We start from the raw sequence: 16494 nt of genomic DNA, 5'->3' as shown, positions 1-16494 counted from the left end.
TATAAAATTCTAAATTTCCTTGCAGATAAAGTTCCCATCTATACTTTAGTATTTTAAAACATTATGTTAAAGTGTAACGTCAAACAACTTTTAGTATTGTATTGAAATACTTGAGAAAAAAACATCTTTTAGAAGAATTTTCTTTTAATTGAAAAAATCATATGCACTTCTATATACATATATATACATATATATGTTGTACATACCCATAATACAGTAGGTTACAGGACATTGCACCAACGGAGAATTGTACCAACCATGTGCGTGGGAATTAACCCTCAACTGACCGGAGCTTTTTTAACACCAACCAAATATTTGTTTCATCTGTCTGTGACCACCTTAAAAGATCCAGAAGTGCGTGAACCACTCGGAGAGCCTGTCTGGAGATAATAGGATTTTAAGGTGGACCGTCATCTATGTGTCTCGTCTGTAACAATTTTGTGTGAAGGGCTGCTTTAAGAGTCCGCCCTCTGGCTGTCACTTGTCCCGAGATCACGGGATGCATCAACGCGAGAGCGCCGCACAGCTACAAATCTCTTTCTCATTGGTCCGAGAGAACCGATCTAAGATGGCGCCTAGAGAAATATGATTGTTTATGAAAAAAGAAAAAAGAACTACAGTTATCCATCTAGGGTAAATAACAATAACAGACTAGCCCCCGACACATGTTATACTGGTTCGTCGACTGGAAGAGGAACCTTCTCACGAAGCCAGGTTGCGCGACTCACTTGAGGAGAAGAGGTAGCTAACGCGCCTGCTAACATCAGTCTGCTAACGCCGAGATAACAAAACACAGACGTGGCTAACGTCACCTCAAAGAAACAACAACTCCTGAAGAACTTTAGTCTGTAATATTTAAGTTTCAGAACAAAACATTGATTGAATAACCCCTCCGTTTTTGCACTTTTCCACTCAGCAGATGGGTCTTGCAGAAAACACGCGGCTAGTACACCTAGGAAGCCCAGCGAGTTGTGAAACCTGCAATCAAAACTAGTCTTATTGAGTTGTTGGGTCGTTAATATTAACATAACCAAACAACGGGAAGACTGGCGCGTGTTGTCCTTGCACTACTTTCCGTCATCATTCTGAATGCTGAAGTGAACGGGATTTGGAAAGTGACCGCGCTTTGTCCCAGCTTACTTCCCCTTAGCGAAAATTAACCCTTTCGTATTACAACCAGTGTGTTGTCTCATGTAAAGGAAACAGCTGTTTGTGGCTCGACAAGTTTGTGGTTGATCTACAAATCCATTAGAAATCTGCTGTAATGTTCGAGAAGCTGGTATGAAATCATTTAAGCAGATGTTTAAAAATCATTCACGTTCAATCTTTGGATTTAATAAAAAATATTCCGACTGTAAATCAAACTATTTTATCATTGTCATCAGTGTATTTTTTAAATAAAATATTTCAAAAATCACATTGAAACTTCTAATTACTTTTGCCATTGGACTGTACTTAATAAAAAATAATGTAATGATTTATTAAGAAATGCACATGCTATACTATTACAGTCTGAAATAAATGACTAAATGTTAGTTTTCATCACTGTCTGGTGTCAAGTGCTGACAGCTGAGGGTTTCATAATCATTCATAAAATATTAATGCATGTTGTAATGAAATGGACCCAGTGAACTAAACATGTCTGTTTTACAAATCTAAAAAACAATTCTAATTGTAGAATTTTTAATAAAATAAAACGTAATAGAACGGCTCTGTTTTTGGCGTATTAGAAAAAAATCTGTTTGTGTTGGGATGTGATGTGAATGCCACTACACAAATGTGAATTAGTTTAATATACATGTGAATGAACGAAGGAGGGTAGGAGTGCAGTCATTCAGTCTTTTTTAAGTCCTTATAATATTTATTGATTCAATGAAGTCTTGTGTTTTCTTCAGCCATTTCTGCAGACTGACCTCTCAATAAGGGGTCATCAAGGGTGGCAATGAATAACTCCCTGGAGGGGACGGGCTCCTACGAGGAGTTGGTGAGGCAGAAAGCTCGGAGCATCCCTCAACATCGCATGAAGGAGTTTCTGGAATCGTTGGCCAGCAAGGGTCCGGGGGCCCTGCAAGAATTTAGCCAGCAAAGTGAAGACACTACGACCACCACCACCACAGTGGTTTACCAGCAGGACTCCAACTGCATCTACACAGACAGTACGGAGGTGGCCGGGTCCTTACTGGAGCTGGCCTGTCCGGTGAGTTATTGTGCTGTAAATCATCATTAATGAGCGCTAACAGTTCTGTGATAGATTATACATTTACGTTGACTCTGTCCGGTTTTGACAGGTTCAAGTGCAGGTCCAGCCTCAGCAGCAACATATACCTGACTCCACGTCTCAGCAACAGGCAGAACAGAGCGTACAGCAGGAGATAGTGCAGGTGTGACCTGTTGTTATTTGTTTTTGACATTAGATTCAGGAGCAGATTGTAGATTTTCAGATGGAACACAGATCTGTTCAGGCTGCTGCAGAGTCAAGTCACAGTGTGAATAACTGTCGCTGCAGTAAAAGGTGTTTCAGGTGAAATGAGGACTTTTTTTATTTCTCTTTATTTACAAATGAAGTTGAATGTGTTTCACCTGACCTCAAACCCTGTTTTGTTTTTTATTGATGAATAAATTAGAACATTTCATTGACCACATCTTTAGGTTCAGATTCAGGACCAGCACCAGGGTCAGATGTTGGGCCAGGTCCTTCAAGTGCCCTCCAGTTCACATCAACAGCTACAAGGAGTGACCACGGCACAGCTGATCCAGCCTGGAGAGCTGACAGAGGAGCAGCAGCAACAGGTACGTCTGAGCACCACGATGGCTGACGTGTTCTTCACACCTGAGGTTGAAGTCGTTTGACCACGGTTGTGTTTCAGCTCCAGGCTCAGTTGGTGGCAGCAGTAGCCGGAGGACAACAGATCCAGATCCAGACCGTCGGTGCCCTGTCCCCCACTCAGCAGCTGGCAACTACAGTTGCCACCACCCAGGGGGCCGGCGTCCTGCAACCAGCCAAGAAGCGTAAAGTGGACATGCCCATCACCGTGTCGTACGCCCTGCCCGGTCAGCAGGTGGCCACGGTCCTGGCCATCCCTCAGGGTCAGGGCCAGCAGCAGAGTTACTTGTCTCTGCGGCCGGACCTCCTGACTGTAGACAGTTCTCATCTGTACAGCGCCACCGGCACCATCACCAGTCCCACGGGGGAAACCTGGACCATCCCGGTGTATTCCGCTCCTGCTGCCTCCGGTGGCCGGGAACAGGTGACACACATCGCGATCCCCCAAGAAGCCTACGGAACAGTGCAGGTGTCGGGGGCAAACACTACAACAGCCAACACCCTGTCAACGCAGGTGACTGTTGAAAACGACAAGCTGAAGAGCCCCTCCAGTCACAGTCTGACGGCACAGGCCCTTTCCAGCATAACCAGCTCTGGAGGAATGGGGGGGCAGGAAGAAGTGGTGCACACGCTGGCTGCCAACACGCTGTTTCCTGCCCAGCTGATGAACGGGAACATCCACATCCCAGTGGCGGTGCAGGGTTACTCCAACACCACACAGTCTCTCATCTGGGACCCGCAGCAGCAGGTGTTGCACACACAAGGCCTGACGGGGCAGGAGGGGCATCAGCTGCAGGTAGAAGGACGGGTGTGGAGCCGGGGTTTGGTCTCTGAGCTCCAGCCCTGTGTTTCCTCCTGTGAGCCTGTTGTTGTTGTTGTTGTTGTTGTTGTTGTTGTTGTGGTTGTGTTTTCAGGCCCAGGCCGTGGTAACAGAGGTGGACGGACAAGTGCAGCAGCAGGTGCAGGTGCAGGAGCTGCTGCTGCCGGCCACGCTGAAGCCAGAAGAAGGACTTGAAGTCTGGAGACTTTGGGCTCAGAAGAAAAATGCCGAGTTGGACAAAGCGGAGAACAACAAATTAGCTCCAATCGGCCGTAAGTCCGTCTGTCATCTGGTTCAGACTGGTTTCATCGTGAAATCACTCGGTCTCACAGTCACCTGACTGACAGACTGTGTGATTGTCCGTCTCTGAAGCTGATGGCCAGTATGTGTGTGTGTGTGTGTGTGTTTTCCAGGCCGTCAGGTCCTGCGATTCCAGGAGGACTTGGTGTCCTGTGCCGTGGCCGAGCTCTGCGTGGGTCTCTCCCTGATGACCACCGAGGCTCGAGGGTTGCAGGAGGAGACCTTTGACGCTGACGTCCTTTACTATGTGTTTCGTTGCATACAGAAAGTGAGCTGACTCCTCCAGCTGAGACTCACCTCACTGCTGCTGCCACCTGGTGGTGTACTGACCCTGCTTCTCTGTCTGTCCGCTCCTTCCTGCAGTATCTGTTTGACAACGGTCGCGTGGACGACATCTTCTCAGACCAGTACTACACACGCTTCGCTCACAGCCTGTACCAGATCCTGGAGCCTTGGACACCGAGCGTCCATTCACTAGGTCAGAGAAGTGGCTTCAAAATCTGAGAGTTCAGGAGAGTCCCTGCAGAGGATTGTTTTGTTTTATAATGGACAATATAAAGTTGTCATCCCTCAGTTGGTCAGCAGAGGGTGGTGTTGTGTCGGTAGCGATGATCCTGTCACCTGTTGACTTTCCTCACCTGGCTCAGCTTCCCTGTCGTCTCTCTCCGGTCTAACAGGTTATGTAATACCCAGTCACGTGACAGAGGAGATGCTGTGGGAGTGTAAACAGCTGGGAGCTCATTCACCGTCAACACTGCTCACCACTCTGATGTTTTTCAACACCAAGTCAGTGTGTCCGCCCTCTGGCCCGTACGCAGTACTGCGTGTCGCTCAGTGCCGTCTAATATCAAACAAATATTTTCCTTCTCTGCAGGTATTTTCACCTGAAGACGGTGGAGCAGCATCTGAAGGTGGGCTTTTCTAAAGTACTCAGACACACGAGGAAAAGTCCCAACAACCCCAAAGACAAGACCACCAGCATCCGCTATCTGAAGTCCACAGAGAGGTTCGCAGGCCAGAAGGGTGAGGACCCCCCAGGAATGACCTGGAGTTTAGTGTTGGGTGTTGATGTTCCCCCTCTGTGTTTTCTGTGTTCTGTCGAGGGGCTGTGTTGATGTACAGGGGTCAGAGGTCACAAACACACTGGGGTCAAATTTAAGTTGTTGTTTTCTTGAAGCCAGTGGGGTTTCAGTTGTTTACATTCAAATCTGACCAATGAAAACTCACTACACACACATCACAAAATACACAAATGAACGACACACACAGACACATATTCACACCAGGACTGGACCTGGACACAAAATCCACCTGGACATTTTGAGCCGACACCAGGGAGGGGACGTTGGGCCTCGGCTGTGATTGGTCCAGCCACAGAGAAACTTTTAGCCAACGATAACTAACAATCACCGCTGGCCCCCAATATGTCCAGTGTCCAGTCCAGTGATACACACTGCTGAATACACTCACACACACACACACACTGACAGACGTCTCCTCTGTGTTCAGTGACAGACGACATGTACTCAGAGCAGCTGGAGGATCCAGACAACCCTCTGCGCTGTCCCATCAAACTCTACGACTTCTACCTCTTCAAATGGTAAAAATGAAACTTTTTAAATAAAAAAAACCCCAACGATTCACTGAAGAGAAAAATGATTGTCTTCAGTAGAATGTGGGCTCTACAAACAGCCTGACCTGAGTCACTGAAGGAAGAAGTAGAGCCTGAACTTACTGCTGTTACTGCTGCTGCTGCTCCTGTTACTGCTCCTGTTACTGCTCCTGTTACTGCTGCTGCTGTTACTGCTGTTACTGTTACTGCTGCTGTTGTTACTGCTGTTCCTGCTGTTACTGCTGCTGCTGTTACTGTCACTGCGGCTCCTGTTACTGCTGCTGTTACTGCTGCTGCTGCTGTTGCTGCTGCTGTTACTGCTGTTACTGTTGTTACTGCTGTTACTGCTGTTACTGCTGCTCCTGTTACTGCTGCTGCTGTTACTGTCGCTGCTGCTCCTGTTACTGCTGCTGTTACTGCTGTTGCTGCTGTTACTGCTGTTACTGTTGTTACTGCTGTTCCTGCTGTTACTGCTGCTGCTGCTCCTGTTACTGCTCCTGTTACTGCTCCTGTTACTGCTGATGTTACTGCTGATGTTACTGCTGCTCCTGTTACTGCTGTTACTGCTGCTGTTACTGCTGCTGTTACTGCTGTTGCCACCTTAGGACATCAAATCTCTCTGTGTTATTGACATGCACAGTGGAGTAGATACTGCACTCTGTGCAGAAAGGCAACCTGAAAAAGCTCAGTTGCTAGGCAACAGGCAAGAACACAGGTGCTGTGTAATAACTTTCGCCCTGTTTCTACTGGAGGTAAAATTCATTTATGTTTCTGTCTCCAAACTTCAACTAAACGCAGGGTGAATTATGTTTCTGTCTTTGCTGACATGTTAAAATGTCAACTTCTGTTTCCAGCGTTGTGTTGAATCAGCAGAAATCTGACACTTTACTGTAGAGTCAGAGAAAAAGAAAAAACCACAGTACCTTCACCGCTGTGCAGAAGTCTTAGGCAGCTGTTTACATCTGTCACCACCAGAAGAACAGGTTCTGCACAGTGACCTGAGATGATGACCTTTGACCTTTGGTCAGATACTGTTAGCACTGACACTATTGTGCACTCTCATGCTGACAATAGGGATGTAGTGATAAAGTTAGTGTTTATTTATCCATGTTTGAAGTAGGACTCCCACAGACTCACTCCGGCCTTTTCTCTGCTTCTCCCAGTCCACAAAGTGCTAAAGGTCGCAGCGACACCTTCTACCTGACCCCGGAGCCCGTGGTGGCCCCCAACAGTCCCATATGGTACTCCACGCAGCACATCCCTCAGGAGCAGCTGGGGCAGATGCTGGCCCGCATCCTGGTGGTCCGTGAAATCCAGGAGGCCTTCAGCCTGTTGGAGAGCGTGCAGTAGACTCTGGAGTTGACCGACCCGTGGTTGACGGTTGATCTCTGTCAGCCGGCATATCTTCACAGTGGTTGTGTGTGTGTGGATACCAGATAATCATGCTTCTGGCTGGAGTGGCCACTCGAGACTTTTTGGGTTTGGTTTTGTTTTTATGGACACGTGTTCTGGACACTACTATTGGACCTTAATTATTTTATTGTTTGTTTTGTTGACCTTTGGTCTGGATCATCATGGTCTCTTCCTGTTTCAGTCTGTAATATTCAGTCAGGTTGGTCTGCACTCCTTCTTTCTTCCGTCTGTTGTACTGTGATAACGAGGAGAGCTGTTGTGACTCAAGCTGAGGTCCCACGAAGACGCCAAAGACTCCTGCCGTTCATCACAACTTCACCCACCTGCAGCTACAGGCCCTCACCACACGGCGGCGATGTAGCAGAGGGACTAATGAGGAAACAGAACCTGCTGCTGGACTCTTTCCTGTGTCCTCAGTGTACCCTCAGATCTCAGCCCCAGAGCGCCACCTGTCATGAACATGTTGGGGTGCAACATGTTCATGACAGGACAGACTGTAGAGAGACCAGGTGACGCCTGGTGTTAAATCGTGCCACTGGTACTGGTTCCTTCCTTCACTGCTCTTCACACCACAGCCTTTTTGTACAGCCGTGATAAACGAGTGTCAGCCTTTCAAATACTGTACATATATTTCACTGCACTGTGTTGAAGATGTTGCACAATATCTTTTTATTCCAAAACAATACAAGTACTTACTGCAATATTTCACCAGTAGGAAAAGAACATTAATAAATTATCAGCCAATCGACAGGAAATGACCAACGTAGTTTGTCAAAATACGTGGACTTTGGTTTTTTATAAATGATTTTAGTTTTTAGACAGAGGTTAAAGGTATACATATATGTACATATATGTATATATGTAGTGGTGCTTTGGCCCAGAGGCAATGTCTCTGTCATTGTTGTGGAACCCCAGGGTTCACCTCCTGGGCAAGTTCAAATCTCTGTTAGGGCGGTTGGTACCTTCCAGTGGACTCACCACCTGCAGGAAGGTTCAGGGGGGTTGGTACGGTGCAATGTGATGTGGGTGGAGACTGCTGCCCCAGTGACCCGGTAGCAGATGAAAATGGATGGATGGATGTATGTACATATATAATTTATTGCTATTAGCAGAAACACATTGACTGAACAGTCTCCACTGACGTTAAGACAGATCATGTCCCGATCGACCCAATGCAGTCTACGTTTGTCCTGTTCGGGGGTCATTCCAACATGGCTGCCGTTCGTCTCGGTCGGTGTTGGTCTGTTGAACAGGTGGAGCTCATTTAGGTTAATTAAATCTAAACTCTAAAACAGTCTGATCTAAAAGTGAGCAACGATAAAATGACGAAGGAAAACTGGATCATTACACACGAGGGGAGGGAGAACGATCTAGAACAAAAAGAAAGTTCTTTTGCTTCTCAAACACTTTGTCCAAATATCGTGCAGAAGACCGTCGTCGTCGTCCAGCTCCTCACAGCAAGAACCCGTCTGGTGCCGGCCCTTTGAAGTCCATTAACAGGGGTTAATGTGGTCCACTTCCACAGAAGAAGAAGGAGACGTCAGATGATCAGACCATTGATCTGAGGACGTTTTCACTTCTGTCTCAGAGACGTCAGAACTGATGTTGACGTGTGAGTAAGCAACAAAAGAACCGGTCGGACTGGTCGGACCTGTCGGACGGCTGCTTCAGCTGTTTCTACTGGTGATATTGGTTCAAATGTGTCATGTGTGTTCGTTCACCATCCACTTCCTGTCCTGTTGTCGCACCAGATTCCCGTCCTGACCTTTTAACCCACCGTCTTCGGCAGCTTCAGGTCAGGAGGCGTTGTTTCCTGGACTCGTCGGAGACGAGGACGGCAGTAACCTCCTCAGCAGGTTCCCAGGGTGCAACAGCTGCTGGATGGTGTTCTGTGGAGGCTCGGGGAGAGGTGTGTGTCCACGGCGAGGACGCCTCCTCCTCCCTGTCCTCTCCTCTGGTCCAGACGAGCCGTGAGCTTGGTCCTGGTGGTGGGCTGGTGTCTGAGGCTGGGGGCCGCTGAGGAGGAGAGAGAAGACCCCCGACTAAATCATCGTACCCTGGAGTCACTGAGGATGTGCTGACCGAGGCGTGTGTGTGTGTGTCTGTGTGTGTGTGTGTGTGTGTGTTACCCTGCTGAGCTTCTTCGTGGTCCACTCAGCCACTGCAGCAGACACTGATGCACAAATATGTACTGTTCCTTGTTGAACAGAAGAGGAGATAATCAACAGGAGGTACAAGTACAGTACAGTACAGTACAGTACAGCACAGTGCAGTGCAGTACAGTACAGTACAGTGCAGTACAGTACAGTACAGTACACTACAGTACAGTACAGTATACTACAGTACAGTGCAGTGCAGTAAACCAGTGTGTCCCAAACTTTTTTAAGCCACGGCACAACCAAAAACAAAAAGTCTGTGATGAACTCTAATAATCTTCTAGTTTAATTGACCTCATCATTGACTAAAATCACAGCCTGTTTAGTTGAAGACAGCACTGATATACAGGCAGGAATTGAAGAAAGACACTCACAAAGACCTTCTTCTTCAGCCTAGTTTTCACAGCCATCTGCTGCCACCTAGCAGAAGAGTTCTTCATTGTTCTGCCTTTCCTGCTACGGCGAGCAAAGAAAAACTATCTGCGATAAATAAGTAGCAGTTTTCAGGCCAATTAGGTGAAAGTGGATCATTTTTCACGGCACACTAGTGGGCCACGGCACAGAGGTTGGGAATCACTGCAGTAAAACACAACATATATAGTAAATAGTTATTGTTCAGTGTTTTGTTTCCCGTCCCATTGGTCACAGGCTGCTTCCTGTTGAAGTTCGATGCCTGGCCACAGGGTGGCACAGTGGTGACAGCTCTCGCCTTACAGTGAATATTTTGTGTTTCTGTTGTGTTGGCCCGGCAACAGAAGACGAAGGACCTCCAGCCTCAGTGCGGTACTCACCAGGGTCTGGACCATCCACATGCGGTGCAGCCTCAGGTCCTCCACGGCGGCTCGGACATCGGGCTGGATCCCACGAACGCACAACTGCATCAGCCACAGTAAGGTGACGAAGGTCCCCGAGCGCCCCACGCCTGCACTGAGGGACCAGAAACACAGAGTGGACTTCAGAGAACATCTGCAGCCCCGGTTCAAACACGAGGCCCGGGGGCCCAGACAGAGGTCAGACCTGCAGTGGACCACGGCCGGACCCAGACGAGGTATGGACTCCAGGTGCTGCCTCACGTGCTCCGTGAAGGCACATAAGGAGGAGGGGTTCTTGGGGGTGCCCCGGTCGGGCCAGGTCTGGTAGTAGTAGTGTGAGACGGTCCTGTCTGTGGGACAGTCTCTCTGAAACAACAAACAGCAGACTCAGTGGACACGCTGGACACAGACGCTCGTCCACAGTGTGTTTGTCCTCACCTGTCTGAGGTTCAGGGTGGTGACTAAATAATCTGGGCCTTGTCTGCAGCCCACTCTTGTCACCTGGACCAGTCCGTACTGAACGGCCCCTCCTTCCATGGGCCAGTACTTATCACACAGCACCTGAAGACGACGACGGGGAGACACGGGGGAGACGGGGGGGGGGGAGAAAACTATTAAAAGTTAAATGGGTTTTTTTTTCCATATTTATGACCTTCTTGATTTAGACGGTGACATTTCTCCCACTGCTGTGTCTACAGGGTCAGAACCGCTGCCCTCACATGGTGACCCGTGGTCCTCGTCCAGTCCACAGGCTGCTCACGTTGAAGTTGAAGTCTGTGTGTCCTGTGTCCTGGTTTGGTCAGCAGGTATAAATGGACTTTCATCTCCATGACGACGACGCTCCGAGACTCAATGACACTGTTTTACTTTGGCTTTTGAAGTGGTAATCTGATCAATACTTCTACCCAGCAGTAAACCGCTGTCGGATACTACAGTCGGATACTACAGTCGGATGCCGTGATTGTATTTTCTTGTATTGTATTTAAAAAGGAAAAGTTTTAGGACTATTTATCTGAACTAATGTCCAAATAGAAATGATTTTTTATTTAATTCAAACTCAGTTTGTATTTTGTTCTTGATGACAGTAACAGGTTGAGGATCCACTGACTATACAATAATTGACCTTTGACCTATTGAAAAATGTCTTTGTGGACATTTGTGTACTTGTTTTGGAGGTGAAACATCATCACACACACACACACACACACACGTACGTACCGTGTCCTTGTGCCTCAGTGCTGTCACCATGACGATGATCCTGACGTTCTGCTCCCACACCATCCTCCAGAAGTCTGCCATGGTGTTGTTCAGAGGACCCTGTGTACAGATGAAGTCTCGCTCTGATCCTCCCCCCTGGACACACACACCCCCCCCGACCCCCCCAGGAGGCACCAGGACAGACGGTCAGCAGGGCATCATAACAACAAGAGTGAGTGGGTGAGTAAATGGGTGAGTGGGTGAGTAAATGGGTGAGTGGGTGGGTGAGTAAATGGGTGAGTGGGTGAGTAAAGGGGTGAGTGGGTGAGTGGGTGGGTGAGTGGGTGAGTGGGTGGGTGTGTCCTCACAGGCACAAAGTTGGCGTTGATGTAGTCGGTGTGTGTGACGGAGTTCTGGATGGACAGCCTGACGCGGCAGTGGTCATCTGTTGGTCAGGAGTAAAAAGATTATGACATTAAACACACTCCGCTGTACTGCAGTACTTGTACTGCTACTGCAGTACTTGTACTGCTACTCTGACGGTGTCTGCCCTCACATGGTAAGATGTAGGGGTATCTGTTCTTCTCTCTGTTGACCTCTGACTCCCCCGCTCTGGTTGGGAGGTCTTTGCCAACATCATTCAGCTCCTTCACACACAAAGGCACGGCCACTAGGTGTCACTGTCACTGACTCGCGTGCTTCAAGCTTCATGAATTATAATTGATTTTCAGTTTCTTCAACTTTTACCTCAAACTCCTTTTTGAAGCCTCTGTTACCGTTGGCCGCCAGCGTGTGGCACCGCAGGTGGAACTCCTGCAGAATCTGTGCTCTGGTACAGGTTTGAACCCTGAGACGGAAAACGCTGGATGAAAACTGTGATTTTATAAAACTGTCAGGTGGAGTATCGAAAAGAAAAACAACAGTTCTGTCAGTGCTGATGTCATTTCATCGAGAAGATAAAAAACAAACTAAACTCTGTGGCTGTGACAGACCCTCAGCTGACGACCACCAGACACTGACATGGTCCTGCTCTTACCTCATGTCTTCTTCCCTGAAGTGGAATTCCACAGTGACTCAGGATTCCGAAGAATTCCAGGTTAGATTATGTCGTTGACTCTGAGGAAAGATGTTAATGTCTCAAACTGAAAAAAAAAACCGAAACAAATCAACGACGTGATCTTTAACTGACAACAAGTCAACTTTTTCAGACTCTCTTTGTTCTCCGTCCTTTTATAAAACGATTTGAACCGTGTGTCGGTGACGTCTCACAGCAGAAGAAGATTCTGTTACAGTAAGATGAGACGACCCCAGGTGAAGACAGGTGTCAGCACGTTTATTTACCTGTGTTTCAGTCGACACCAGCAACAGTTCGACTCAATCCCAGGAAACTCAGTGTTTGTCTCAACAGTCACACAGAACTGTTTCTGACACTTCCCCCACAGGAGGGAAAACCTGTTCTGACAAGTTCCCACAGACAGAAACTGACGACACAGAGACGACTCACCACAGGTCCAGGATCACGGTCCTGCTCCTGGTTCTGGTTCAGCTTCACACGCCGTCCTCTGATGAACGCGTTCAGTGGGGCGTCAGCTCCAGACCAGGACTCCGTGGAGCTGCGGGCCTCCTGAAGCCATGTGGAAGAGTCTGCTTTTAATTAGTGTGCGTCCTGAGCATAAAGAAGTCAGATGGGTGGAGACAGTGGGTGGAGACAGCAATACTACACTCCAGGAAGAGACACTACCGTGGCTCTAGTTTTCCTGGTATTCCTGATGTCACTCAGCCTTTAACCAGAACTTATTGACAGGAAGTTCCAGAGGGAACGTTGTGTTCCTCCAACAGTTCCAGCAAAAATATCTTTAAACTGAAGGAAATGAAGACGTGGGTCAAACCTGGGCTCACAGCTCACTCTTTAGAGACGGACAGCGTGTGATTGTCCAACCATGAATGGACGTGACTGTGTTCAGCTCACATTTAAGACAGAAGTTTGGTCATGTGACGGTTCGGCCTCAGACGTGTGTGTGTCTTTGATTTAACACACGTTATAAAAAGTTGTTGTTGCCTCCGTTCTCTGAGTTTGATCAACAGTTTACAAAAGTTTACACTTACAAGTTCATATTTCAATTTCATTTTTTATATATTTTATTTTTTCATGTCAGACAAACAGTAGAATCTGGACATTACACATGATACATACTATTATCATGTCAGACAAACAGTAGAATCTGGAGGAGCTCTGTCACCTCCTCTGTTATTACACATGATAAATACTCTTTTATGACCAGTAGGGGCAGCAGTGTGGGGTATGGAAAGAATGGCCTGTGTTTTGTTTTGTCTCACATCGTTCTAACCTCGATTTAAAGCTCTGTGAGTAAAAATAAACTTTAATGACAGACGTTACTTCCGTGTCCATCCAGTCAAACAGCGCTACCCTTTGGTGAAATGCAGACCTGCAGAAAGGAGTGACTGCGCATGCGTATCTTTGACAGCAGCGTCTTCTTCGACTCAGTTTTGCTAAGGTTTAGCTGCTCTGAGTTGATCTTTGTTTTTACTCCTCTACTCATAGTTCTATTTTAAAGTTTTTATTTTTCTTAGACACGATAAAAATATAAACATTATAAACGGTTTTTTCCCCCTGTGAGTTTATTTTCCTTTGACGGAAAGTCCCTTTGCTGTTCAACCGCAGTCTGAAGCTGATTGGACGGCGCTAGTACCGGAAGTCAACAACTGCTTCGTCGTTTTCCGAAAAGTTTGTCACGGTTCAGTACATGTGGAACTATCACAGACGGACGAGAACGTGAGCTTTAATCTCATTTAAAATGTGTGGGAACAAACCGTGTTAAAGTCCGAGTGTCGTTAAACAACAAACCCACACGAAGACGAAGAATCATGGCTGACGTGTGGAGCCAGAGTTCACAGCAGAGCAGCAGAGTAGGTGAAACGTCACAGGTGTTTCATCCACACACATACACAAAGTATTGGCCTACTGTACTGTACTGTACTGTAGTTGTAATACCATTATAAGTACTTATGTATTTGCTTATGTATGTGTGTGTATGTATGTGTACATATACATATATACTGTACATATATATAAAGGCTATTTTGTTTTATTTTTAAAAGTTATTTACTTTTAACTTTATAAATAAACAATGTATTTTAAATATTTAACGCCGGTATATTTAAAAAAAAATAAAAATGAGAATATATTGGTGTAGTATTTTCACCGTAGTACTGAAGTACTGGTCCGGTGTGAATCACCTGAAATGACGAGCGTCTCGTTTGAAGTCAAACCAAACAGATTCTCATCAGGTTTGTTGGTATTTTTAAATGTCCAGTTTTGATTCGTCATGTTTTTTTTTTTGTTTTTTCTTTTAGGCCTCCATGATGTGGAACACTGATGAGTCACCGAGCCAAAACATGAGTGACTTCTCTCCGTCTCCTGATCTGGTACATGACTAGTACATGACAAGTACTTCACTGTACTGCTCTGGTCTGTGTGTCCAGTACCACAGTACTACAGTGTGACCCGTGTTTTTACTTTGGTCCAATCAGGAGGAGGTGAGGCCCATTAGAAGAGTCCGGAGCCCCTCCACACCCCGGGCGTGGTCGTCCGGTTTTTACAAACCTCAACATAAGGGGCGATTCTACAAACATGGGTGAGACTCCTGGGATGAGGAGCAAAAACCATCAAATGATTATAGTTCTGTGTATTATAGTTCTGTGTATTATAGTTCTGTGTATTATAGTTCTGTGTATAAGGAAAGTATTGATGAAAAATCAATTGAACAAATGGATGATTTTCCATTTTTGTTTTTGTCCAAAAAAATGTTATTCAGTTTTGTTAAATTTCACGTGTTGATGATTGAATCTGTGGCTGATAGTTTTCCTCTCTGCTCGTCTTACAGTTACACCACTAGGGGGTACTCTTCACACAAATCCAGGGCTGGCAGCCAGAAACACCACCACTTCAGTAACAGAGAGTACATGGACCGGAAAGAGTACTATCCCCTGAAACTTCCACACAGAAAGTGGGAGCGGGAGAAGGAGAAGAGTTGGTACCAGTCCAGAGGAAGTCCTGGTCCGAGGTCGGCTCCCAAACCAAGCAGCGGTACGTTCTGTCTGGTTCTGATGATTAGTTTGTTCTCAACGCTAATGTCGACTATTTAAAGCCAATGTTCTACAGAACAGTTAAACACAGAAGGTACAACAGCTGTTTCCTAAAAAAGAAAACATCTGGGTCGCGGTCCAGTAGGAGAGCCACACAGAGGTCGACACCTGGGCCTGTCGTCAGGGGGCAGCAGGGATTCAGTGGAACAGTATTAAACTACAGTGGCCACTAGGGGTCAACAGTGGGTTTTAATTTAGGGAGGTGGTCTACATTAGTACCATGGTCTGACCAGGTTCTGTACTGAAGAAGTGTCTCAATTTATAATTTTATGATTCAATTTATAAAATTATAATTCTATTCTCATTTGTTATTAATACCTAAACATAAATCTATTTATTTATAATTAAAACTCAATTTAAATCATGCACCAAGGTTGACTTTAAATTTTATTCTGAGTGTTTCGATTGGTGCTGCTGAGTGTGTCTGACCAATCAGGAGGGCTGGTACATGTACGCGGTGAGGTCGTGTAATTTTAATAACTGAGGAGGGCGGGAAAGAAGGACGTGGATTGGTTAACGTCACTCACCCTTCCTAGGATTCACACTCGCTACTGGCTGCTCAGCAGTTCCCTGCACTTTAGTCCTCGGCCACAGGGTGGCAGTGTAAACAAGTAGAGCCACACATGCTGGTTTTGTTTTTGCTGCATGAGCAACTGACGTGACGAAGGTTGAAGCTGTTACTCATCATCATCATCTTCATCATCTTCATCTTCATCGTGTGTAGAAACACATCAGTGTTACATCAGACTGAGAGCTGGTCTGATGATGTCACTGGTAACAGTCCACCTGTTGACTGTGATGGTCAGTGGGTTCACACACACACAGAGTACGTGTACGTGTGTCAGAGTACACAGATGAAGTACCTGAAAGTCACCAGGTGTAAAGTACAGCCGTACAGTCTGACTGTAGCTGTGGACCATGTGACGTTGACACCACGGCTGCCGTCGTACCAGGTGACCGTTCTGACGGTTGAAGAACCATGTTCTCAGGTCTTCTGTTGTGTCTGTACGAGCAGATACTGCAGTACTGTGTAGTACTGTGCAGTACTGTGGAGGTATGTGTTAGTGGTGAACAGTGTTTTTTCCTGAGTGACTGTGGGATGACGGTGACTCATCTTTGATGTGTGTGTGTGTAAAAGAAGAGACGGGGGGGGAAGGGGGGGGGGGGGGTAGGGCGAAAATCGAAAAAACATC

At 46.6% G+C, this 16494-nt stretch overlaps 3 protein-coding genes across 9 annotated transcripts in view; 2 read left to right on the top strand and 1 right to left on the bottom strand.

The window, feature by feature from the left end:
• Nucleotides 1–281: 281 nt before the first annotated feature.
• LOC103385511 (glutamine-rich protein 1-like) lies at nt 282–7724 on the top strand. Of its 2 annotated transcripts, XM_008319430.3 has the most exons (12): nt 282–741; nt 1896–2197; nt 2289–2381; nt 2650–2790; nt 2868–3620; nt 3739–3916; nt 4058–4212; nt 4308–4422; nt 4622–4730; nt 4819–4967; nt 5454–5544; nt 6720–7724. In XM_008319430.3, the coding sequence occupies exons 2-12, from the start codon at nt 1943–1945 to the stop codon at nt 6904–6906; spliced, it is 2226 nt and encodes a 741-aa protein (XP_008317652.1). In that variant the 5' UTR covers nt 282–741; nt 1896–1942; the 3' UTR covers nt 6907–7724. The 2 variants fall into 2 exon arrangements, with proteins under 2 accessions (XP_008317652.1, XP_024915270.1); XM_025059502.1 differs by lacking the exons at nt 282–741; nt 1896–2197; nt 2289–2381 and adding an exon at nt 2392–2521.
• Nucleotides 7725–8577: 853 nt separating this feature from the next.
• Nucleotides 8578–13328, bottom strand: LOC103385509 (receptor-type tyrosine-protein phosphatase V-like). Of its 4 annotated transcripts, XM_008319429.3 has the most exons (11): nt 12639–13328; nt 12171–12276; nt 11882–11981; nt 11691–11781; nt 11503–11579; nt 11156–11290; nt 10376–10498; nt 10143–10303; nt 9917–10052; nt 9099–9166; nt 8578–8985 (listed from the first exon to the last, which is right to left on the bottom strand). In XM_008319429.3, exons 2-11 carry the CDS (start codon nt 12173–12175, stop codon nt 8766–8768), a joined length of 1116 nt encoding a protein of 371 aa, XP_008317651.1. In that variant the 5' UTR covers nt 12176–12276; nt 12639–13328; the 3' UTR covers nt 8578–8765. The 4 variants fall into 4 exon arrangements, with proteins under 4 accessions (XP_008317651.1, XP_008317648.1, XP_008317650.1 ...); XM_008319426.3 differs by having other exon boundaries at nt 9917–10303; XM_008319428.3 differs by having other exon boundaries at nt 9917–10303; nt 12171–12250.
• A 288-nt stretch (nt 13329–13616) lies between these two features.
• Nucleotides 13617–16494, top strand: part of LOC103385508 (periphilin-1-like) — a 5353-nt gene continuing 2475 nt past the window's right edge. The window contains exons 1-4 of one of the 3 annotated variants that reach the window (XM_017035647.2): nt 13617–14080; nt 14510–14581; nt 14687–14790; nt 15040–15242. In XM_017035647.2, coding sequence (XP_016891136.1) covers nt 14021–14080; nt 14510–14581; nt 14687–14790; nt 15040–15242 — 439 coding nt within the window. In that variant the 5' untranslated portion in view covers nt 13617–14020. The remainder of the gene's footprint in view (nt 14081–14509; nt 14582–14686; nt 14791–15039; nt 15243–16494) is intronic. The other 2 variants (XM_017035648.2, XM_008319425.3) reach the window with 2 other exon arrangements.

Source organism: Cynoglossus semilaevis, chromosome 10 (genome assembly GCF_000523025.1).
Source record: "Cynoglossus semilaevis isolate Cse_v1.0 chromosome 10, Cse_v1.0, whole genome shotgun sequence".
NCBI lineage: Eukaryota > Metazoa > Chordata > Actinopteri > Pleuronectiformes > Cynoglossidae > Cynoglossus > Cynoglossus semilaevis.
The sequence above is the reverse complement of the archived record's forward strand: the minus strand, read 5'-3'. Positions and strand labels throughout refer to the sequence as shown.

Coding starts and splice junctions, on each gene's coding strand:
- LOC103385511 (XM_008319430.3), top strand. CDS start 1,943: ATGAATAACTCCCTGGAGGGGACGGGCTCCTACGAGGAGTTGGTGAGG. Junction 2,198..2,288: donor TACTGGAGCTGGCCTGTCCG/GTGAGTTATTGT, acceptor CGGTTTTGACAG/GTTCAAGTGCAGGTCCAGCC. Junction 3,917..4,057: donor CAAATTAGCTCCAATCGGCC/GTAAGTCCGTCT, acceptor TGTGTTTTCCAG/GCCGTCAGGTCCTGCGATTC.
- LOC103385509 (XM_008319426.3), bottom strand. Junction 11,782..11,881: donor GCTTCAAAAAGGAGTTTGAG/GTAAAAGTTGAA, acceptor TTGTGTGTGAAG/GAGCTGAATGATGTTGGCAA. Junction 11,291..11,502: donor TCAACGCCAACTTTGTGCCT/GTGAGGACACAC, acceptor GTGTGTGTCCAG/GGGGGAGGATCAGAGCGAGA.